The 26506-nt window shown below is 36.9% G+C and overlaps 1 protein-coding gene and 1 pseudogene across 1 annotated transcript; both read right to left on the bottom strand.

The window, feature by feature from the left end:
• Positions 1-1151: 1151 nt before the first annotated feature.
• Positions 1152-3545, bottom strand: LOC141836079 (auxin-induced protein 22D-like; annotated as a pseudogene).
• Positions 3546-13946: 10401 nt separating this feature from the next.
• LOC141836028 (12-oxophytodienoate reductase 7) lies at positions 13947-24382 on the bottom strand. The gene is made up of 5 exons (XM_074723437.1): positions 24202-24382; positions 23943-24083; positions 19371-19501; positions 15135-15320; positions 13947-14746 (listed from the first exon to the last, which is right to left on the bottom strand). Exons 1-5 carry the CDS (start codon positions 24276-24278, stop codon positions 14100-14102), a joined length of 1182 nt encoding a protein of 393 aa, XP_074579538.1. The 5' UTR covers positions 24279-24382; the 3' UTR covers positions 13947-14099.
• Between the last annotated feature and the right edge of the window lie 2124 nt (positions 24383-26506).

The following is a 26506-nucleotide window of genomic DNA, read 5'->3' as shown; positions in this document are numbered from 1 at the left end:
CACTACAAATGAGTTTCTTAATATGTCAAAACTAAGATTATTTTACAAAAGTACCAATTTGATAAAATCTCAACAAGAATTCAATATCATCATAGATTAAGATAAAATATTTCTCAAATAGAAGAACAAGATTATTTTATAACATATCAAATATCAATTTACAGCAGTCAAATTATAATAGGTCTTAAGTTGATTGTTTCCTTTTCTTTCACATAACAATAGAAAGAAATAAATCTTCAACTACACATTTCAAATTTGACAAATTACAAAAGAACATATAACATAGTTCTGTTCTATCAAAAAAGATTGTCACATCTTATATACATCATGCATGTTATTCTTGGTTAAATGCATTCTTGAACATCGTTTAACATATTGTCTTGCAATTAGTGTTGTCAAACGGGCCAACCTATGATTGGATGGGTTGACCCGTCACAAACCAATCATATGGTGAGGCGGGCTAACCCACCATCTTAGTGGGTTAAGAAATTTCCAACCCAATTCAACCCAAGGCTAGTTACGAGTTAGGCGGGCCAACATATATATATATATATAAAAGATTGAAAATATTAAGTTTGGGTTGCAATTTAGGCGGAGTCAAATCCATTTGTCCATTAAGTTTTCTATTTTAATTTTAAATTTTGAAAGAAAAAATTCTCAACTCGTGGGCCAACTCGAGCCCACCACGAATCAACCCACGTAGGTCACGGACCTAGACAGGTCAACCCGCCTGGATCCGTTTTAAAATGGATTAATAAAATTTTAACCAAACCAGCTTAAATTATTTGGCGAAGCGGACCAACCCGACATACCCAATCCAAATTAATGACTCTACTTGCAATTTTCCTTTTCATATTTTAGATTTTTGTCTGAATAGGAACAATAATGTGATTTAAAATCCACTTCGAAGCTTTCCTTTCTCTGTTCAGCGTCTATGAACTTGGACAAAACAATTAGTTTCTATTTGTATCTTTTTATACGACTGATTGACTTCTTACTGTTGATTACAGGTCTCTTGCTTCAAATCCTTTCATTATCCTTCATCTTTTGTAAGAAGAGATAAAATTCTACAAATAACAATTAAAGAGATTCCTGTTAATTCACAAGAAGAAGGAATAATTCTCAATAAGATACAAGTTAATGCATAACATTTACTCCCAAGGAACATCTCCAACTAACATCAAGTCATCATCTTTATCTTCGTAAGTGATGACATATTCACATCCATTAAAACCTTATTTTCTTGATACTTCTCCTACAAAAAATTTGAGAATCAATAATTTGTAACAATAATTATTGAGAAACACAAGCACATATCAATTTGTGATGGTAGCAACAATTAAAGCTATGCTTGCTTACCTAGGGAAAAACATTTGAACATGATGTTCAAGGCCTCTTGAGCTCCTTGTACTCCTTGTAAACCTTGAGGTTAATCTTCCTCAAGTAAGGAGCCTCATCCATGTTAACATTCATAGACAATCTGACGGCGTCCACCTTAGTGTCCGCTTGAAAGTTATTCTTCTTGTCAGAATCGACGACCATCCAACCAATTGCGCCCTTCATTTCATCAAATAACTATTGGTCAAAAAACTAGGACCACACATATAACACACAATTCATATCTTTAATCCGAAATAAAAAAATTTACTTCGCCACCGAGGATGCATTGACACTCTTGCGATCGGAGTTGTCCTCCAGCAAAGAATCACTAAAGTCAACTTCGTCCTCCGGAAGCACTAGTTTTCCACCCCTTCATGACTAGCTTCTTTGACGCATCAAAGCCCAACAAACTAAGTCATAACTTGATGTTCTTGACGTAGCTCGACATGGCTTCCACATGTCTCGCTTTCTTCTAAATCTCGATCAGAAACACTACCGATTCCTAGAGGCTACCATGAATGGATCCAAAGTTCCAACCTTGATCTCAAACTGTTGCCGACTTGTTGTGCCTCTTTACACTGCTGGGCGGACACAAAGGGGACAACGACGGACAACCGTCGTCGGTGCACCTCTAGGCGAACAATGATGGAGGAAATTTGTCGGGACGAAGATAAAGGATAATGGTTGGGAGATTAGGTTTTTTCAACCAACAACCAAGCCTTATCCCATTAGATAGGGTCGACTATATAGATTCTTCTATGTCATTAGACTCTATTCCTTACTACATTATCATTTACACTTAAATAAATTTTATCTTATTTTATTGTTGCTAACCATATCTTTTTTGATCTTTTTCTTTCTCGTTTAATGTGCGTATTTGTCATAGTTTCATATCGTCTAACTGGAGCATTTATTGATCATTTAAGTATATGTCCGTATCATCATAAACATATCTCTCAGAATTTTCTCTCAATAGATGCAATTCTAAATTTCTTTCTAATGCTCTCATTTCTTATTCTGTTCATTCTCGTATATTTATACATCCACCTTAATATCCTCATCTCTGCAACTCTTATATCTTGCTTATGTGCTCGAGTCATAACCCAACATTTAGTGCCATATAATATAGCAGGTCTAACCGTCATTTTGTAAAACTTTTCTTTAAGTTTTAGAGGTACTTTATGATCACATAAAACACCTAACGCTTTCCTTTATTTCAAACATTCTGCTTGTATTCTATATAAAACATCTCTTAATCCCTCTAATGTAGCAGAAACTATTGAATCCATTAATTCACCCATGAATACTGGAAGCAATCTTCTACAACTTGTTGATGCTATCGAAGAATACTATGAAATAGGCAACCAAACTCGTGTTTGGGGAAGAAAATGACGCGACCGTAAATAGTATTAATAAAAAACTGTTAAAAACAATTTAAACAAATAATTTAAATAAACTCAAATCCTAACCTTGTGAAAGATGAAAATACCCCTAAAACCCTAACTCAACAAAAATAGAAAAATGATAAATTATTTCTATTATTCCCACATCATCTATTTCTTTTATTCCTGCATCATTCTCCCCAGGTTAAAAAGAACTCATCCTCGAGTTCAGAATAGTGCCAGGTGGTAGCCCAGGAGGAAGATCCGATGACACCAATTCGACAAAATCTACTAGTAGCTATTGGACTTTTAGAATCCTCGTTGCTCCGTCGATGAGCACGACATCGTGGATGCTACTCTTATCCATCATCTTCTTGATCGACATGTAGCTTGACGTGCTTAAATCCCTGAGGGCATGCACCTTCTTTCCCTCGAATTCCTTCACCTGACCGATGACATACTCATCAATTGCATCAACATGAAGAGAACTTCGTAGCCCTTCTTCTTCAGCTTTTCAAGGAACGAAGAATTCTCCATGGCCTTTTTACTCTCGCCAGTTATGTAGTAGATGTCATTTTTTGTAGGGATGACCTTCCTAATGCTAACAATTGTTTTAAAAAATTTAGAGGAATTATGAAGAGTTTTCAACACTTCTACTATCTTCTTTTCCTCTACATAAGCAATCTGAACCTCTACATGGCATAAAATAAATTCTACTGCACCAACACCAAGTGTATTGTACAAAGGCACATAGTAAATTCCATGATCATTGCAAGCCTCCATACTACTATCCCACTTAGAACAATTAGCATTGTATATATCACGACGACCACCCTATTGATTTTTTTTGGTACAGTTGCTGGATCTATTGATATAACTTTCATTGGTTAAGGTTCCTATGTAAACTTTTGATAAAATTTCTTCTTGTACTTTTCATCATCGTCGTAAACTGGATCACCAATTATTTCGATCTTGTCATCCACATCTTTCTTATAAATAAAAACTCTTTCTTCTTCATCAAAAACATTCTCTTCCTCCTTCGAGTTTATCCAATGATTATTTTTGCATTGGATCAGACTTCCTCTATTCAAGGTTCCCAACAATGCTGCCATCCTCTCTGCTAGCCGATCCGCCACAAGTCAAATCGACAATTAAAAAAAAGAAGATAAATCTCAGTCAGTCTCATGGACTCAATCTCTGGGGGTGGCTGGTCCGGTCCCATGGAAGTTTCCCACCGACCACCAGAGTAAATCGAGAAGCGCATACGACGGCCAATCCAGATGCCCATCATCCTTTGATTGCGTTCCCCATTTGCAAATCGACAATCAACCACCTTGAGGAATCGTTGCTCCATATCACAATCAAAAGTATAGTCAATGTGTCGCTATCTTCTTGATGACATGATGACATAAGATCAGCTTGACTCTGATACCAACTAATGCAGCAGATATATCAATTTTATTCCAAATTTAGACTTATGTTTTTCTTAACACTTCTCATGAATGTGACCATGCCTATCATTCATAGTTCTAGACTCTTTTAAGACATTAGTGACTTTTTGAATTTAACCTTGAATAGTTTGGACACATATTCACCAGTATACTTTGGCAAATCAAACCCACTCTTGACCTACACCAATCCCTTCTTGTCACTTTCCTGAGTTTGAGCATACTCAAATTTCTTATTCTTTACCCTTTTTAGTCATTAGTGAGTTTTGAAAAAAAAGCCTACACTTAGGAGGTTGCACATTAGATTTACTCTAGATATGGATTTATGTCTCCTAGCAACCTCCCAAGTGTGGTCATGCCCATCATCCTTGTTCAAGATCCTTTTCAAGCATCAATGAGTTTATTTTTATTTTTAAAATTTCAACTTTGAATAGTTTTAGCATACAGTCACTAGTGAACCTAAACACATTAGATCCACTCCTAATCTACACCAATTCCTTCTTGACACTCACCTATGTTTGACCATTCTTAAATTCCCTGATTCTAGACCTTTAGAAAATATTGAATTTTGACCAAAAGTCAATGATGGATCTAAACATATTAGATTCACGCTAAACCTAGACTTATGCCTTTCTTACACTCTCTTAAGTGTGACCATATCCACCATCCCTTGTTCAAGATCTTTTTCAGCCATTAGTGAGTTCTAGAAAAAAATTTCAATCTTAAATAGTTTTGGAATATACTCACTGGTGAACCTATGCACATTAGATCCACCCCTGACATACATCAATCTCTCTATATGGTACTCTCCTAAGTCTAACCACATTTAAATTCCTTGAGTTTGGATCATTTTTAATCATCAATGTTCTGGTCAAAAAGTTAATGATAAACCTAGGCACATTAAATTCACTCCAAACATTTACTTACATCTTTCTGATAGTTTCTTGAGTATAATCATGCCCTAGACTTTTTTCAACAAAAATTAAGGGTTGAAAAAACATTTAGCCTTGAATAGTTTTGGCATATACTCTCTATCCCAGTTTAAAACCCTTTTCAACCAATAGTGAGGTTTGAAAAAATTTCAACCTTGAATAATTTTAACACATTCTCATTCATGGACCTATGCACATTAGATCCAATCTTGACTTGCACCAACTTTTCATGCACTCTCCTGAGTATGACTATGCTCAAATTTGTTAATTTTGGACCTTCTTTAGTCATTTATAGAGAAAAGACAATGATAGACCTAGACACATCAATTCACTCTAAATTTGGAGTTATGCCTTCCTAACACTCTCATGAATATAATCATGCCCACCATCTCTAGTTCCATACCTATTTTAGCTATCAGAGAGTTTTAGAAAAAAAAAATCAACCTTAAATAGTTTTGACACATACTCACTTGTCAATCCTAGGCACATAAGCACCAATGTCTTCCTAGCACTCTCCTAAATCTAACCATTCTCAAATTCATAGATTTTATCATTTTTAATCATTAGTGAGTTTTGATAAAAATCAATGATGGAACTAGGCAAATTAGATTCACTCCAGATCTAGACCAGTGTCTTCTTGATAGTACTCTCTTGAGTGCGACAATGCTTGCCATCCCTAGTTCTAGATTCTTTCTAGCTAACAGTGAGATTTGAAAAAAAATCTAAACTTAAATAGTTTTGGCACATACTCATTTATGGATCTAGGAGCATTAGATCTACTCTTGACCTACACCATTTGTTGGTGCAATTGTGCCAAAGTAGTTTAGTGTGACCTTATGTTTTGATATTTAGGCAACGGATTTTAATTAAGTTTTGTCTTGTGATATGATATGCATGTTTGAGTCTCCAGAGACTTGTAGAAACACACACAAAGCTTGGAGAGCCTGTAATTTGGTGTGAGTAAGGTGACATGCTCAATCGCTTGGAACTCCATAGAGATCAGAGAAGGATAACATAGAATATGTAAGGGACTGCAAAATGAGAACCACTATCATAAGATGAGCAGCAACAAAGATGACAATTGATGGACTTGGACTACCTAAGTGAAGACATGATGGATGACATGTAGAGGAGATAAGGGCCCATGTGCATCTAGGGGACTGAATAATTTGATGGGAGATGACCAAGGGGCAAAGTTAAGCTATATATGATAAGACTCTAGTGTGAAGTGTAAAAGTTGAGTGACTTGTACACATGAGGTAGGGGTATAATTAGTCATAGTCATGTTCCTCGCTGACCGGTTTGGAATTTGACTAGTTGATTGGTGTGGAATCCAATCAATTGAGGTTGAGGAGGTAACGAACAAAATATTTTGTTCGAGTGAGCCGTTGAGTGAGCCGGGTGAGTAGTTAACTGGTGGTATATTCATTAACTAATGGTAAGTTACCAATCAACTAATACCAAGGATGAAAAGTAGAAAAGAATTATTGGAGCTTGACAACAATCAAATTGCACAAATAAATGGCCAATGGTATAGACAGTTGATTGATCAACGATAGATAATATTGCACCAAGAGAATTCGAAGGCTATAAAAGTAGGGCGTTGGAGAAGTTTTAAGGCCGACGAAGTAGAGTTGGCAAAACCCTATTAGAAGCTTGTTCTTTTATGTCTAAAGCTTTATTGTAATCCTTTCTGTGAGCATGATCTTGTTAGAGATTTCTTCACTTCTAGTAGTTGACTAGAAAGGAAAAAAGATACCAACTTTTCGAGATTGATTCACTGACAAATCATAAGTTGTGGAGTAGAAGTCCAAAGACTGCTAAACCATGTAAAAGCCTTGCATGTTGAAAGGAATGTGCCTGTTTGTATGGTTGTTTTTATTCTACTGCATTAATTTGTGTTATCTTTCTAGATCTATAGCAAAAGTAGTGTAAAAATTTATTACTTGCACCTATATACACTAGTCACTCCCTCTAGCGTAGCCATCTCCACAGTGATCTTGTCCCAACATCAATCTCTTCCTAAAACTCTCCTGAGTTTGATTGCGCCCATGTTTCTTGGTTCCTTGCTATTTTTAGCCATCAGTAGTGATTTTTTATTAAAATTCACTGATGAATTTAGACCTATCAAATTCACTCTAAATTTTAACTATTCTCTTCTTTTTCTACAAAAAGATGAAATCCACCACTAGGGGTGTAAACGAACCAAGCTGCTCGTGAGCTATTTGAATCTCAGTTCGAAAAAAATTCATTTGAGTTCGTTCGATTACATTAACGAGCCGAGCTTGAGCTTGATTGTGAGCTCGAAAATATTATCGAGCCGAGCTCGAGCTTAACAGCATTTGGTTCGTGAGCTTGCGAACATGTTCGTTTAAAGGCTCATGAACGTGCTCGTTAAGAGACTCGCGAACGTGTATATATATATATTACATGAATTATAAATATTATATATTAATGAGTCAAGCTCGAACTAAACTCGTTTAACTTTTAAACGAGCTATTTTCGAATCGAGCTCGAACTAAACTCGTTTAACTTTAAAACGAGCCATTTTCGAACCGAACTTGAGCCGTTCATAAACTATTTAATTTCATTACGAGCCAAACTCAAGCTTAAGAATTAAAATTCAAATCGAACTCGAGCCGAACTCGAGCTTAGAAAAAACAAACCGAGCTCGAACTCGAGCCTCTTACTGTTTGACTCAGTTCGGTTTGATTACACCCCTATCCGCCACCCCAATGGCCCCACGACCATCTGTGAGGAGGTAAATTGAGAAACTACAGTTGGCCACGACGGAAGAGGGTATTGCTCGGCTTCGTCGAGATTCAAATCCTCTTCTATAAGTCTGCTCCGTCGTAATTAACTCAGCTATGTCCCGGGGGCTAACTATTTTCTTCTTGACGCTACGTGATCATACCCACCTTTCTTGGTTCTAAACCTTTTTCAATAATAATTGAGTTTTGGAAAAAACATGTGTAACCTTGGATGAATTTTAGCATTTACTCATTGGTGAGCCGAGGTGCATCAGATCCACTCTTAACTTATCCCAATTTCTTCTTAGCAATCTCCTGAGTCTTAACTATGCCCATTGTCTCTAGTTCTAGACCCTTTTTAGCAATCATGATCAAAACTCATTGATGGATTAACATATTGGTGCAATCGACCTTTGATCAAGTTGATGAAACTCGAGTTGACTCGAGTGAGATTTTAATATTTATATTAGTTGAGTCAAGTAGATTAAGATTGACCGAACTTGATAAAATATAAAAAATCTTGGTTGGTGGTAGGAAGTCCAACATGGAGTTGGGATGAGACGGAAAGTCCAAGTGAGTCACGGTTGATCAGATACTTGACAGTCGAAAATCCAACAGGGAGTTGACAAGAGGAAAGTCTAAGTAGGTTATGATTGATCGGACACTTGATGGTTGGAAGTCCAACATAAGTTGACATAAGGCATTAAGTTCCGACAGGTCAATATTGATTGGATGCTAGACAATGATAAAGCCCCGATAGGTCAAGGTTGACTGGATGTTAGGCAATGATGAAGTCCCAGTAAGTCAAGGCTGATCAAATGTCGGATAAAAAAAATTCTAGTAGGTTAAGACCAACAAAATAATAGGAAAAATGAGTATTTAGTTTTGGTAGAGTGTAACAATCGACCAATGGATGCTAAATCCCGAAAATAAAGCTTGCTACAGTAACTTATGAACAATAATTATGGAGAGTACTCTGCTACAATAATTTGTTACAGTACAATCCATTGATGGGCTCTATCAGTTGACTAATCACATTGTAGCAGTGAACAAAAACTTCAAAAATCAATTGAAAAACTCGATCAATCGTAATCAGTCGACTAATAGAATGTATCAGCCGATTGATGTCACTGTTCGAGCGAATAGGGAGTTTAGAACTCGACTGTGGGGTTCGATTAATTAGGCAATAGTTTACTGATGATAACAAATAGACGACTAATGTTGAGATGGATGAAGTAGTTGAGCTAACAGATCAGAGCAAGTTCGAATCTATAGTGGAACAATATATTGATGGGTAAGATCAGTCGAATGATAGATAGAAATTAATCCCAACTCGAAGGCTATAAAAGAAATATTTCGAGGAGATTTTTATAGAAGGTTCTTGCGGGTTTGGAGATGAAGTGTTGTTATATTTTCTATCATCAAGAGGTAATCCAAAGTAGTAAAAAAACCTTTAAAGCGAAGATTTGTGTAGAGTTGTTACTTTCATTCATAATTGTATATTTGCTTTATATTTGTGTTCTTTTGTAAGAAACAGATGGTAAAAGCTTCTCCACGTCCCAAAAGTATATGAGAAGGAAAAGAATAGTGGTAGTAGTCGTCAGGATTAGATCTTGGACATAGTCACCTTGGGAGATGGTGAATAAGTAAAATCGATTTGTCTTGTGGTCGTGTTTTCTTTTCTTGTGTATTTCATTTCCGCTGCATATTAACCTTCTGTAGATGAGCCAAACATAAGATACATCCGATTCACTTCACACCTTAGCCATTCTCTTCCTATCACTCTCTTGAGTGTGACCATGCGCACCTTTCTCTAGTTGTAGACCTTTTCCAACTATCAATGAGTCCTATAAAAAATTTCAAGCATGAAAGAGTTTTTGATACATACACATTGGTTGACCTAGGCACATCATATTCGCTCTTGGCTCACACTAATTCCTTTCTAGCACTCTCCTGAGTTTGACCATGTCCACATCCTTAGCTATGATCCTTTTCAACCATTAGTGAATTTTGAATAATCTAAATCTTAATCATTCTCTTTTTAACACTCTTCTTGACCCACATCCTTAGCTATGACCCTTTTCAACCATTAGTGAATTTTGAATAATCTAAATCTTAATCATTCTCTTTTTAACACTCTTCTGATTCATGCCCACCTTCCCTGGTTCTAAAGACTTTTCAGCAATTAATAAGTTTTGGGAAAAAAATTATAGCCTTAAATGAATTTTTGGCATTGCTGGAGGACCAAGGTACATTAGAACCACTCTCAACCTATGCTAATCTCTTCATGGTACTCTCCGGAGTTTAACCATGCCCACCTAGCTGTTGGTGCAAAAAATACTAGATCTTGTCCTAGAGTTTCGATGTTTGACAATACACCTAGGTCTGGTCAGTTTGACTAAGGATTGATCCAAATAGGATCTGATGTTTGGATATGAGTGAAGTCTATTCAGACTAAATGACTAGCAAGAAGTCTTAATTGGTTAGACTAGGCAGTGGAAGTCCTGATCTGGAAGATTGGGCAAGGAAGTCCTAATGAGTGAAACTAAGCAGGGAAAGTTCTAGTTGTAGGCTAGGCAAAGGAAAATCCTAGTTGTAGGCTAAGCAAAGGCAAGTCTTAGTTTGGATGATCATGTAAAAGTTTTAGCAAGGTCAAGTGCACCAGGTGCAAGTCCAGTGTAGGACCGAGAAGCGTAACCAAAGTCCAAGCGAGTAGGGTCAAGAGAACCAGAGGCTTGGTAAAAGTCTAGGCGGTCAGGAGGACCAGGACCTAACAGTAAATTTCTAGAGGCCAAGGACCATAGCTAAGAGGGAAGTTCAAGGCAAAGTCTTCTGAATGGAGTGGATAAGGATGCGTTCCTAGTGTAGGAACAGTAGGCGTTAGACTAACCCAGAATTTCGATAGAGATTCGAAGTTAAATCCACAGGGTAAGGTTTAGGTTGTTTGTTTGTATGCTTGTCCTGCAGGAACCAAGAGATAGAAGCAAGATGAAGAAAACATAAGTGAAGCAAACAAAGGCAGCTGAACCAAGTCCGAGATCAACTCAGGTCAAACCTGAGTCAATTGGATCCAGGTGACTTTATCCGTAATCCAGTCGACCGGATGTTCCAGGTGATCGGAATGTTGAATCCAGACAACTCGGGTTCGGATAAACACTACGAAAGTCGAAGCTCATCCAGATCCTCCACGTCAGCACGGAGTCGACCGGAAAGAGGAATCCAATTGACTGAAAGCGTCGAGTCAACTGCAAAGATAATGGATCGGCGGTCTGCGTGGAGTCGTCTGGAAAGGGAATCCAGACGACTAGAAGAGACTATATAAGGAGGGTGAATGTGCACAACCAAAACAACAACTACAAGCTCTAGCTTCTCTCCAATTAGTGGTGATTTTGAACGTGAACGAGGCCAAACTCGTGCAACCAGAGAAGTTTCAGGAGGAATACGCAATGCTCAGAACTTCTGGATCAGATCTACGCTTGTTTGGTTTAATTCCTTACTGTCTTATTTTCTATTCTTATTGTTATTCTTTATTGGACTGTAAGACGAGATTCTCTGCCTCTGAACGAACGTTCGGAAAGGAGACCATTAGTGGACGGACATCTTCCGTACATAGACCTTGAATGTACTAACCATGGGAGTTAGGAACCAAGTAAAAATCTGCGTGCCCCTATGCTTATTTTACTAATTTGCTGCTTAGTGCTTTTGATAGAACGAACGAAATAAAAATACAATGACCGCGCTATTCATCCCCCTCTAACGCGTATCACGATCTTACACTATCTAGGTTCCAAACCCCTTTCAACCATTAATAAGGTTTGATTAAAATTCATTCATGGATCTAGATGCACTAGATTCACTCCAAATCTTAACCATTCTCTTCCTAACATTGTCCTACGTGTGATCATACCCACCTTCCTCGATTCCAGACTCTTTTCATCTATTAGTGAGTTTTTAAAAAAAGAAAAATTCCAACCATGTTTGGTACATACTCATTGGTTGACCGAAGCACATCAAATCCACTTCTAACCTACAATCTCTTATTGACACTCTTGAGTCGCTCGTCTTCCCAATTTTTAGACTTTTTTTAGCCATCAGTGAATTTTAACTAAACTTATTAATTAATGAACTTACACACATCAAATTCACTCTAAACTTTAGTCATTCTCTTTCTGGCACTCTTTTGATCATGACCATGCTCATCTTCCTTGATTCTAGACCATTTCTAGCAATCAACTAACTTTGGAAAAAAATTATAGCCTTGAATGAGTTTTGGCATATTCTCATTGGTGGATTTAGACATATTGGATCTACTCCTAACCTACCATACTCTTTGGTTCTAGACTCTTTTTAACCATTAATGAATGAGTTTTGAGCAAAAATCACTGATAAACCTAGACATACTAAATTCACCCTAAACCTTGACCATTGTCTTCTTGGCATTCTCTTGAGTGTGACCATGCCCACCTTCATTGGTTGTAGATTTTTTTCAGTCATTAGTGGGTTTTAGAAAAATTCTAACCATGAATGAGTTTTGGCACATACTAATCCATGGATTTGGGCATATCAAATCCACTCTTAACCTACACCAATCTCTTCCTAGCATTCTCTCGAGTTTGACCATGCTCATATTCCCTAGTTCGACCCTTTCTAATTATCTATTTTGTCAAAACTCATTGATGGATCTAAACACATCATATTCACTTCAAACCTTGGCTATTTTCTTCATAACACTCTCTTGAGTGTGACCATCCCCGCCTTTAGTTTCAGACTTTTTTTAGCCATTAATGAGTTCTAGAAAAAATTTCTGCCATGAATAAGTTTTGACATATTCTCACTGGTTGACTAGGCACATCAAATCCACTCTTGACCTACATTAATTCCTATCACTCTCCTGAGTTTGAATACATGCCAATTGACAATAGAAAGACTAGGGTGAAGACTATTTGCCATGATAAAACATGTAATAGAGAATGACTGCAATGTTGAGTTCATTGTTACTAAATATATATAGGACGACCATTGCATTGCCATCATGGAAACATCTGATCAACCTGCATGTATGTTTATATTTGTTGATTCTCAAGTTAGAGAACAATTTGTATCATTAGAAATTTATAGACCAAATGTGATTTAAAGATAGATGCAATTATAATTTGGAGTGCATATATCATATTGGAAGTCATACTCAACAAGTGAGAAAACTCTAAAGAAGGTGGTTAGTGATTGTGATAAGTAAAAATTTAAAGACTCCAATATGCACATTGCGCTTGTCCTGTACTATGATTATAGATACTCATCACAAGCCAACCTTAGGACTTTTTTGGGTTGTAGCGACAGCATACACAATAGTCTAGTATGATCAAGTTAGACATAATGTACTTGAGAGACATGAATGTGTTTATGATAGACAAATGCACACTTCCCTGACCAAAGTAAGTCTAAATGCTTTGTTCAAAGATATTTAAGAACTCCAGGTTGCAAGCCTAATTGATAATACAAGGCACAAGTTGCTCAATAGTTCTTTAGTTGTAGGGAGAAAATATCTAAGTGCTCAGGAGTTTTGACTTCCTTTGCTATGAAAGATATCTACTCTAAGAGACAAAGAGCTGAATTGCATGCGATGTTTTCTCAAATCCAATAAAAAATAGAAGTTCACACACCATCATCTTCCTTTATACTCTCTTGATTCCTAAATTTAAAGGCTTCCTTACTCACATGTAATTTTATGATTCAGAAACATGGATATCTTTGTTCGATGCAATAAGAATAGCATGTACCCTGTTGTAATTGGGATAAACAAATGTAGCTTAAAGTCAGAAGAAGAGGATTCCACTATTAATGCTCCATACAAGTAATTGATATGTTTATGCTAAATTTTGAAGCATCAAATGCAATGATATGCTATCCCTGTGCCCTAAATAGAAGAGTATGTTTCCACTCCAATCAAAATAGAAGATCCTACTAGCATAAGGTATTGCTTGTAGTTTGGCATATCGATTAGGAATTCGATAGCAAACAAGAGCAAGTAAATGCAACTAGACAAGAAAGACCACATGCTTAACACATATCTGTTTCTTTTTAAATCGTTCTAGTAAAAACATAACAACAGTCATCACAATCAAAGCTAGCGAGCATTATGCATCCAACAGATCAAGCATCCCTGCGATAATTGAAATAGATAGAGCAACGAAGAAGAGAAATTAAGTTTCACAGCCTTGACCTTTGGGTTTGATGCAGAGAGGGGTAGTCGGTGTAGCCCACCACAGGATCGGGCGTGTAGAAGGTGGCCCTCACGTACCTGTTGAGAGGCGCATCTGACTTGAAGCGCTCCACGAGATCGGGATTGGATATGAAGAGCCTGCCATAGGACACCAAATCGGCGTCGCCCTGCTCCACCGCCTCCACGCCCAGCTGCCGCGTGTACCCGCCGCTGCACACGAAGGTTCCGTCGTAGGCATCCCTCACCGCCCGCATCAGCCGGCTCTCCTCCTCCTGACTCCCGTGCCGCCCGCCCTCCGTCTGCCCGTACGCCACGTACCGAGGCTGGGTCACGTGGAGGTAGGCGAGCCGCTCGCCGGCGTCGCGCTGCAGCGCGTTCAGGCGGTGGACGACGGCGAGGCCCAGGCGGAGCGGGTCGGAGTCGTAGGCGTCCAAGTGGTCGATGGCGGGGGAGATGCGGACGGCCACCCGGGACGCGCCGATGGCGGAGACCACGGCCTGGCTCACCTCCGCCAGGAACCGACACCGATTCCCCAGTGAGCCGCCGTACGCATCGGTGCGGTCGTTGATGCCGTCTTTGAGGAACTGATCGATCAGGTAGCCGTGGGCGCCGTGGAGCTCGATGCCATCGAAACCTGAACACATCGATACAAAGACAGATAGTCATTATAAATAAATAAACAAACATTAACACTATAATTAATAAAAGCAATATTTATAAAAAGAATTTAATATAAAACTTCAAATGCGCCCAAATTTAAACACAAACAGGATAAAGAGACAATCGCACGGAGAAGTGTATTGTTTCGGCTTCGTCGAAATTCAACAAACCGAGATATATAACACAAGTTGATATCACTGGGTATAATTTGTACTAAAAATTGACACTACCAGCACAAACACAGAGATCTTTAAGTACCACTTATAGGGCATATTGATGCCATTTGTGACATAACTTGGTACCATCTATAATATAGATTTGGAGACCCACCCTGAACACCAATTCTATCAGTATCGAAGTACCTGCTTCAATTGCATTGATAGCTGCTTGCTGGTAGTCCTGGACAATCTGAGGGATCTCAGATGCGGCTAGTCGCCTGGGCGTTGGATAGTTGCCATACTTGCCATCGGGCATTAGTATTTTCCACCTCCCGCTTATCGGTTTATCGGTCGAGGATATCGGCGCTGCAGTACCTCCGGGTTGGTATACTGCCAGATACAAAGACAAGTTTTTATCACAACCATAGCAATTGCTGGTGAAGGAAATGGCAACTAGAAGAGGTTAAGCTAATGGTTCTTGGAGGGTTATTGCAGAGAACAAAGGTGCAACATAATACAGAGTAGTAGCAGCAAAAGTGCAGAACAATAATAATAAAAAAAAACTAGCTGTAGCCGAATACTACGGTGATTTGTGGAAGATATACAAAACTTTAAAACAGTAAATTTGCATTGATATGTATTCGACTATAACGGGTGAAGTTAACACACCCAAAGCTTTGGGACTGATTGGACCAGTTAAGCAAATAAGTTAGCGGCCATTAATTCACTGACCGGTTGATCAAGAATTAAAAACAATCATCAATAGAAAGCACCAGGTTGACCTGCCAAACCTGGTTGCCTCGTCGTCAATATCTTTAGCTATCTTAGTTATAGAGTCGTTAGAGCCTTAGATTTCATCTTTCTTCCTTTTGTCAAGCAGTAAGGAAGATCATTATGCAGTTGCATGAAGAACATTACCATATATATGGCATCATCCTTTTTAGCAACCCTTTGGATCCACCAAAATAGGCACTTGAATCCTCTGATAAAATGATTCAATGCCTTGATAAATCATAAGTAGTAAACCTCTCTGGCAAATTTCAAGTGCTCTAACATAAGAACATTGATACTCATTCATATGAGTGCTTCTGGTGACAAGGATATTCCCATTATGAGAAAATCACAAATGCCTAACAGTGTTCACATTATGTTATTATACAAAAAATAGATACATCTCTAACCCTGGTCGACATGGTATACCTTAATGTTGCCAAGTCAAACCTCTTTGTATTCAACTTATAATTAATGCTTTCTTAGAGAAGTAATGTGATAAGAGCATTTGGTATCAGATATCTGATGACCAAAGTCAATATTGGCTCTGTCCATAGCTATTACCAAGTAGATTAGGATAATTTTCTACCAAAGTGATCTCGCCATGCTTCCAAACTTCTTCAGACAGTTGGATGGTACATATCCATTTTCTATCCAGTACCAAAACGTAACATTTTTCATCTCAACTTCAATCATGACCAGGTTAGTCACATATCCCAGGTTAGTCACATGGATTTCATCTGCACCTTCCAAAGTGAAGCTCAACGTTGTGATTACATTTTTCAATGCTCTTGTGAAAATATAAATCCTTGAACCTTAATTGATGCCCTATGAATCCTCTTGCTAGCATCAAACCTAGTCTAATCATATTTTTTAGGAAATGAATGGGTTTTTGAAATAAATAAGCTTGACACTTCAGGGAAAAAATTGAATTTGTCAGGTTCTTTCTAAAGGAATACATCCATGAGAAGATAATCTTGATAGAAATAAAGGAATTGTCTTTGAAAACTCATTGTCATTGGTAATCATGAACATGTGTAACTGATCAAGATGGCAAATGAAAACTCACATCTCTAATTTTCTTTGAAAACCTCCCAAGGCCATCTGGAATACCTTACAAGGAGACCTGCTCACCTCAAAAGGAGACCTTTTCACCTTACAAGGAGTCATCCCTTGGGGTCACTCCTTCACTTCACTTTAACGAGTCACTTTTCACCTCTTTACTCGATGAGTCATTGCCACCTCTTCACCTAACAAGGCTCACCTCAACTGAAGTTTCACTCCAGCTATTCAAACCAAGGAATAGTGCCACCTTCCAGATCATACAAACACTTCCAGTTAATACATAGTGGAGAGTTAGCCAAAACAAGAGCACTTAACCACTTCGTCTGCCATTTTAACTTCCTTTGACCAAAGTACCTGCCTCAACTGATGCTCAAGCTATATCGAGCAACCTTTAGTATGTTATTGTGATTTGATCAAGGAGTCGGAATAATTAGATCTTGTGAGGTGTGTGCATTATGAACAAGTCACTATCTGAAAGGATTAGCTGTTTTAGCCCTCCAAGGACTCTACTAAATTTGCATAATTTATTGCCTTTTTGAACATGTTGACCTAGATATGCCGGTAACTAATTCACTTGAAAAATAGCAGATGTTGTATAGCAAAAGGTTGGATCAATATTCTGACCAATTTAACTTTTACTTACATACAGCTCCCAATAAATTTTAGAGGAGAACATCTTGTTTCTACTCATTGCTATCTATGTCTGTTAACCTTCGTTATGAGAATTATCGGATCAAGCATAGTTTTTGGAGGTCCTAGTCATATAACCAAGAAGCAGGGAATCATACTACTATAAAAAGGTCACCATGCCAGAGTAAAACATGGAATTTTCACGGAAATGATACCTGCAACCTGATTACCCAATTCCTTGAAGAATAGTTGAACATCTCCTAAATCAGTAAATTCTACAATTTTCTAATCACAAAATGGTGGTTATTTGATTTCAAAATTCAAGGTTATCTTCTTACAGCTTGTGTAAGATTTAATGTAAAATTCTTGTATACAGAGTCAATGATCTTTCAAAGTTTAATCGTCTTCAGAAGGCATTTTCTTATTAGCATGTTTACTACAATTTTTTTAATGATCATACATGAAGCAGCTCATGTTTACTGAAGTAAAAGAGGAAATGACATTCTTGTCAAATTGGTTAGAAAAGCATATGACAGTGTAACCCTTCTTTCCCTTATAGGGCGCCAATGGATTTCCCTAAGTTAGCACAATAGAATTTCTTGCCCAAAGGCCAACGTGTTATACAATCTAGATGCTCTATCATGCCCTTTTCAATATACAATCATTCTCTTCCCCTCAAAATTAGGTGACTTTACAAGCAAGACTTGGAACCAACATTCACAAAACGTAAACAACCAACTTGCAAGCTAGAAAGCTAGCTACTACCTAGAAATGATTGTGTTCTTCTACTCTGCTTTCCTTTCCATCTCCTAGGGTTTAGGGTGATTACTGAGTTTGATAAAAGAAGATATTCTTCTTTCTGGATAGAGGAACTCCTGTAATGGCATCAGGGGCAGATTTGACCTTACATCAGGCGAATGGTGGTCTAAGTTTTTTTATTCTATGATTTGCATGCTTAACAAAGTGATGATGGGAAATCATTGAGCAATCTAATGTCTCACTGGTATATCTATCATTAGGAAAACGGTTTTGACAACACTACACTTAAATATGGTCTTCCATTTGGAGCATTTGCATGGTATTAAAAGCTATATTGTGGCCTACTGAAGGATCTTGATTGCACTATGTCTATAACAATCTATAATACCGTTTTCATAAATTTTCTGAATATCCTAGTGATACAAAGGTATGGGTTATTAATATCAAATATAATTTGCCTACTCGCTCTTGGTGAGCTTTTAAATAATCTTTAACACCACATAGTTGTTTTTATATCAAAAGATTGAAATGGGGATTCTACTAAGTTTTTCAGCAAAATCTTTCCATTCCATCCTTCTAATAGTGGAGTCCTAGATGTTCAATTTCTTTGGAAGACACATCTACTGGGCACATTCAATTTATTGGTTCCTTTCAAGGAGAAACTTTGATGAGAGATATACTACAACTTGGAGTATATTCAGTGTGTTCTTTGTCTGATATATTCACATTTTTAAGAAATCAAACCCTTTGTCACTTAGAAACACCATTAACACTTAAAAGCACCCTTAGATTCTCCCAATCACTCACTTGACTCTTCTCAGTGTAAAAGCTCACATGTTGGCTCCATTGGAATAAGCGGAACTAATAGGATTCTTTAACTCCACCTACACCTGGAACATGGTTTATGTCTAGACAATTCTTTGCCGGCTAGAGCATTGGGCCAAGTGCGAACTTGGATGAAGTATACCTCTATTCTTCTCTTTCATTATTTTGCTTCACTCTTGATCTTCTAATCTGGTCAATTTTTTTGGAAGAATTACAGAGGATAATTCTGCCATCTGATTAAATAGTGTTTATAATTAAGAGTGAAAATTTTAATCAAGAATGATAGACCTGACTTATTTTTTGGGCCCCATAACCATGGAAAATATTTGTATATTTATTTCTATATCCTTGAGAAAATATACAAAAATGGAAAAGAACATGCATGCATACTTTGATTGGATGCTCTGCCAACATGCCATAATTGGCAAAAGATGATGCTTCCCTTGGCATGAACAGCATCAACAACCATCTTCCAACCATCTATCTGCTCTCGTGTATATATTCCAGGGCACCTAGGAAACCTTCAACAATAACATAAATACAGGATACCAATCAGTTAATATCTCATGCTAATTAAGGTACAATGTAATAATGAACTTGGTCCCCTTAGGCTAGCATGATCCAATCATGCTGACGCCAAATTACTAGAAAAAAGGAAAAGAACTGAGGCTATAGACATGATGCTATGAAATTGACAGAAATCACTACTTTTAAGTAAATTTAGCTCTTCCAATGTTTAGCTGATTTTATCATTTTGAAAACTACTCAAGCAATATAGAATGATGAAATATGAACATGTTAGATATTCTATGATGAACTCATCTTGTACAAACCTATTTCCTATGATTAGACTGTGTCATGGATGAAATAGTGCTCCACATCTTGTTAGACATTGGCCTAAGCTCGTAATTTTTGTTAATTTAGTTGATAAATTTAAATTTATATAACTCTGTATTTAGTTTAATGGACATAAAAAAATCATATCATCATTATCCATTATATTTATATCATTATACTTAATTTATCACACTATTTTATTCTATAACCATGGTAGTTAATATACTTAGAGGCTTACAAAGTTATAGGGGTATTACTTTAGTCCCCTTGTATAAAAATAAAGAAAATATATAAAATTGTGCAAATTATAGAGGTATTAAGCTAATAATCCATACTATGAAACTTTAGAAAAGAATGATAGAGAAAAGGTTAAGGAAGGAAACCAGGCGATTGAAAATTAATTTCTATTCATGTCTGAAAGGTTGACAATAAAAACTATATAGTTTCTTAAAAAGTATTGAAAAAAGAAGCAATACTTACACAGTATTTATTAACCTAGAAAAAGTTTAAAAAGTTATGACAATTTCAAGAGAAATTATGTGGAGAATTTTAGAAAATAAAAGTTTAGCATAACATAAATTGAAATAATTAAAAATATGTATGAGAATGTAATGACAAAAGTGAAAAGACAAATTAATTAAACTATTTCCTATAAAAGTAGAGTTACATAAATAATAACTCTAAATCTTGTGGTGGATGATCATGTCTTTCTTCGTATTCTACCTATCAAAGGAGTTAAAAGATTTGGTTTAAAAGGGAAGTTAGCTTGTAGGTTTATTAGACCTTTTTAATTTTAGAACGAATTGGTACAATAGCTTATTAACTTGCCCTACCCCTAGTCTTAGTGCATAATGTCTTCTATATTTCTATGTTGCAAAAGTATATTCTAAATCCAACACATGTCTTGGAGGATCTCACAGTACCACTCTAACCTAATGTGACCTATGAGTAATTGCTAATTGGCGTTCTAGATTGTAAGGAATATTAATTTTGAAACAAATACATCCAACTTGTAAAGGTTGGGTGACAACACCACTTCGATTAGGAAACAACTTGGGAGCATGAGGATGGAATGCACATAGATAATGCCACTTTTTCTCAAGTACATAAATTTGAGGAGCAAATTTCTTTTAGGAAGAGGATGTCAAATATGATTTTTAGTAAAGAAAAAAAATCAAATATTGAAAAAAATGGAACCGATAAAATATTAAATGATATTTTTCAAAATTTTCAATCGACAAAATAAGATAAACCAAATTGTTAAACACCAAATTTGGGCATCAAGTTGAAGTCTTTCTCCAGCAAGCCAACAGCAGGTTTTCAGCCACTTCTTCTTCCGGTCAACACCAACAGCAGCTCCTCTTTTGTTTTCCAGCCAGCAGCAGTAGTAGCAACTCCTTCCTCTTTTCCCAGTCAACAACAGCAAATACTGATGCTACTGTTCATTGCAGCAAGTGCTGCTATTCTCCACCAGTTGCTGCCAGAGCCAAAGGCAAGAACCACCAGCTCTCCTATTGCTTGAACCAAGAACCAAGGAGGATCGTAGGTATTTCTTGATTTTCAAACCTCCTAGTTTCCTCATTTAACAGGTTATTGTTTGTACAACCACCAATTAAAGGTTCGATTGGCTCGAGTGTTTCACATCAACGAAACACCTTCGTTGTTTCCTTGGTTGAAGGAAAGTTGCAAGATATATATATTATTTTATTAGATTCCTATTTTAGGTTGGCGTATCTAGTTTAGGATGCGGAAAAATGAGGAAATATATGAATTTGTTATTCTATACTAGTAGATCTCGTGTAAGAATTGGGATTAAATAGAGGTAGTGGGATCAAGATTTGATCCCTTGACTTTGAATTTTTGTGTTATTATCATTATTGGTTATTTACCTAGGATTTTGAATTATTTTTATATTGTATTTGTAGATATTAGTTCAAGTGGAGCACGTTGATTGCTGATAAGTTTCAATTGTATAAAGGTGGGTGGGTATTTGTGTGATACCGCTATATTGTCGTATACCATCGGTGAGTGCACTTTTAGCCGATATGGTATATGATATTATTACACTATGAGCACACTAGTTTTAGTTACACTTCTTTCGATTTATTGATAGTTAATTTAACATACTTTTAGCATTGATGTCATAGTTATATCATTGGTGACATTCATACATGCAAATATTTATATCATTACTGTTAATTATACACGTTAATTAAATAATAATTGATGATATAACATGATATTAATTATAGTAGTAACTCCAAATATTGATAAACAATCAAATACAAATAGTAGATGATTATAGGTATATTTATATATCCATATATGTATAAGCTAAAGAACTTATTGCAATATAAAACTACGATTTGCTTTAGTTTCTTGACCTCTTAAATAAGATTAAATTCATGCTTATTATCTACTTTCCTTGGCCTCCAGTTTTGCAAGTACATTTGCTCTTTTAATATCATAGTTAGTTTCAATTAGTATATAGAGTGCCTCAAAGATTTAACCTATTGATTCTTAGTTTGATTTTTGTTTTGTTGTATTTCTGTTTTGTTTATCAGATGTTTTATTTATATGGTTTTCATTATAATCATAGAAAAAAATATTTATAAAATAATATATAAAATTTGTTGAATTTCTTGATTGTCTTGTGCATATATCTCTTGGTTCTCTAACCATGGGCACATACACCCTTTTGATATCATAGTTAGTTTTAACTAGTACATAGAATTGCTTAGAGATCTCGACTTGTTAATTCCTAGTTTGATTTTTATTTTGTTTATCGGATATTTATCTGTATAATTTTCCTTGTACTTATAGGAAACAAATTATATAAATATATAAAATTTGTTCAATTTTTTACTTATCCTGTTCATATGACTCTCAGTTCTTTTTTATCACAATGTCACCAAGTGAGATACCTTCCGGTGAGTGAAAATTACATACCCAAGCGTGAGAGAATTAGTCTTTAAGGAAGCAATAAACTTGATAATCATTTTAATGTAGTGTTTTAATGATTTTGGTACATTGTTAATTTAGAGAGTACAATAGTATCGATAAGAGTAATTGAATTGGTGTGTTAATTTGTTTTTAACCCCGCTAGCCATGAGTGATCGCGGACTGACTTACACGACCACCTCATGCAACCCTACGCTTGGGGCACTGTGTGGTTGCCTCGCACATGGCGGCACTGCACGGCCCTGCGCAATTTCCTTGCGCAGGGTGACCCTATGCGTCCGCCTCGCGTGGCCCTATGCGGGCGGCCTTGCATGACTGCCCCACATGATCGCAGGCATGTCCAACTCGGCACTACCCATCCGTTGGCGACTGCTTATTTTTTTCTTTCCTTTCTCTTTCTTTTCCTCTTCCTTTCAGCAGACTTTTCGCATAATTCTTTTCTCTTCCATTCCTTTTCTTTTCCTTTCTCTTCCGTTGCTTTAGTTGCTTTAATTCCTTTCCTTCCTCAATCCACATCATGGAGTAAACAGAGCCTTAGAATGTTAAGTGAAGTTTACAAAAGAGTAGCCATTTCAATGAATTTATCAATTTTCATTAAACAAAAATATTCTTTGAATAATCTCTATGTGACGTGTGAGGTTTTTTTTTTTTCTATGTGGGATAATTATCTTCTACCATCATCCATTTAATTCCAATTTTTTGTGTGATTTGAGGCTTTGATTTGATGTTGCACAAAGTGTATTATGCATGAAATTCAAATTATTAAAAAAATAATTCTTAAAAACCTTATTTTTCGGACATCATATTTTACAAAATTCCGTATTTTCTTTTCCTTCCTTTTCAGGCTCCAACGCATCAAGCTGCTCCCATCGAAAACTATGGTGATAGTTATAATATCACTTTCTATCTAATTCAGATGGACCACCCTTGCTACAGGATAACGCACCAAACCCTAGAATAATGCTTAATAAAAGAAAGCGGACTACCCTGGTTGAGCAGGCACGGCTTGCTCAAATAATTAACTCGAGCATAAACAACATTCAAAGTCGCACCGAGTTTTAAATTTATATCCGCGACAACTTCGGCAAAACCAATGTGATCGATCAGAGCCATATCGCATAGATTGCACAGAAGTAAAAGAAAAAAAGACAATTGCGAAATTACCCTGCACCAGTGGGCGAAATCACAGTGCCTTCGGTGATGAGGAAACCGCCATCGGTGGCCCTTTGCGCGTAGTACTCGACGTGGGCGGGCCCTGGAATCCCATCCACCGCTCGGCACCGTGTCATCGGCGCCAACACAACTCTGCGCTCGCTCAAACAGAAGACTCAAAGATCAAAGTTCCATCGTATCTGAAACTCGGAGACAGCAAAAAAAAAAAAAAAAAAAAAGAAAAAGTCGAGATCGGGATGAGGCAGCAGACCTGTGAGAAAGACGGAATCGGCCCATCTGGAAAGGGGAAAAGAGCGACGGGCGGCGCTGATCCGGAGCTCCCTCCATCGCCAGCAGAGATCTGCAACGCCGACACTGGCACCGCAATTAAGAAGTTGGGGGGACGAAGGAAGTGAAGCCGGGGGAGCGTTAAAAGGATCGTCGGCAGTGGTAAAACGAGCACGTGGGAGTGGCATGAAGAAGGTTTGAGTGGACTTTCTTCGCCCTCGGACAATTGCGCGTCGCCTTCGTTTCCATCGGGCCCACTTGGGCGGCCAGGCAGCGTCGCGGCACGTGTTTCTCGTTTTTCCTTGCTCCGAGCGCGACTAAAGTAGCGTGGTCGGAAGTCGGAACCGGAGATCTGAACGCCTTTCAAAAGAAAAATAAAAATAAAAATAAAATAAAACTTTTGGTACGGATATTTCTTAGTTTTTTCAGTATTATATATATATATAAATTTTTTTAAAATTTTAAAAAAATCTCTTTTTAATTTTTTTTATCTCACCCCCATTAATTTCCTTGTAATTTCACACAGTCACCCTCAAATATATTTTTTGAGGGTCATTTTAAATTTAAATCTTGAACCGATTAAACAGAATTAAAATCGAATATTTTTAAAAGAAAATCAAACAGGACATGACTCTTCAAATTCTCCTTGTTGCTTCAAAATATCTTGCTCACCCATCTCATCCTATCTTTGTTGATCAACTCCACCGCATCGCCTGCTTGTCGTCTCCTTAGCTTCCTCTTTGTCTTAGGTAGGCTTGCATTTTATGACGTGTTTAGGGTTTGATGTTTGTTAAGATTTTGGCCTCCACTACAGTTCACACTACATGCACGTTATAGTAGTTACTGTTATAAAATTGTTCACATTGTATACTCATTATAGCAGCTACGTAATTGTAGCTGTTATAACACAGATTTATCTGTTCATCTAATATTCATGTTGTAGCAGCTATAAAATAATAGTTGTTACAATGCAGACTTGACATATTCAATTAATATTTATGTTGTAGTAGTTACGAAATCATAGTTGCTACAATACGGACTTCTCTTGTTTAATATCATTCACGTTGTAGTAGTTATAATTAAGTAGCTACTACAACACAGACATGCTCAATTCACTTAACATTTAGATTTCATAGTTGCTACAATGCAGACTTAATTTGTTCACACAACATTCATATTGTAGCAACGACGAAATTGTAATTGCTATAATACAAACTTATTTTGTTCAACAACATCCACATTGTAAACTTGACAAACACCAAACCCTAAACACGTCATAAAATACAAACATACCTAAGACAAAGAGGAAGTTGAGGAGATGACAAACAGGTGATGCGATCGAATGGATCGGCAAAGACGGGACGAGTGAGCGAGGGATTTCAAAGCAGAAGGAGAATTCAAAGGACCATGCTTGGTCTGATTTTCCTTTAAAAATATTCTATTTCAATCCCACCCCGCTCGATTCATAATTTAAACTTGAAATCAGGCTACCAAAAAATTAAAATCAACCGAATAGTGCACTTAAGGGCAACTATATATGTAATTTTACAAAGGAGATTGATGGAGCGGGACGTCCTTTTGATAATAAATTTAAAAAGAACACCCCTTCAATGATTCCAATAAAATGGGATGCCCCTTTGATTTTCTGCCTATTTTTTTAAGTATAAAATCTATCACTTTAATCCGATAACGCACTGCTAGAGTGGTGATCATACAACTTATCGACTTGGACTGGTTTGAAGATAGAATCAAGTAAATTCCAGCTCTCTCCTACATTGAGTGGCAGTTTCTGATTCTTATTGTTGGTGGCGACTTCATTCATTTGTGGTCATACCGAGCCACTGGATGGGAAGGTGCAGCAACTAACACAATTTAGAGCCATGAGAGGAGTTTACTGGTGTTCTTGACCATCGAGAGCCGATGATCGAGATAAAAGTAGTAGTGGGACGTTGTTAATATTTGGACGATATGGTTTCACTAATGACAGTACGTTACATCATCGCCATGCCATCGAGTTGGTAGTGACAATGGGCAAGTAAATGAACGCATCACGTTCTCTAAACTTTACTATGATTTTATTGCTGTTGTCTTAGTGTCATAGTAAATGTCATGGCAGAAGCTTATAGTCATCAATTCATACTGAGGTAGAACTTGAAGCAATAAAAAAACATGAGCTACATCAATTAGAGTGTATCAATCTCAATCACTCCATCCTTTTCAATTTGATATTTATTTTAGAGTCCATCTTATCAAAAAATTTAATTCCTCTGATGCATCAACCTCTCATT

This window comes from Curcuma longa, chromosome 10 (genome assembly GCF_044706935.1).
Source record: "Curcuma longa cultivar G26 ecotype Majalengka, Jawa Barat chromosome 10, ITB_CL_G26_1.1, whole genome shotgun sequence".
NCBI lineage: Eukaryota > Viridiplantae > Streptophyta > Magnoliopsida > Zingiberales > Zingiberaceae > Curcuma > Curcuma longa.
This window is presented reverse-complemented; position numbering and strand designations above follow the sequence as displayed.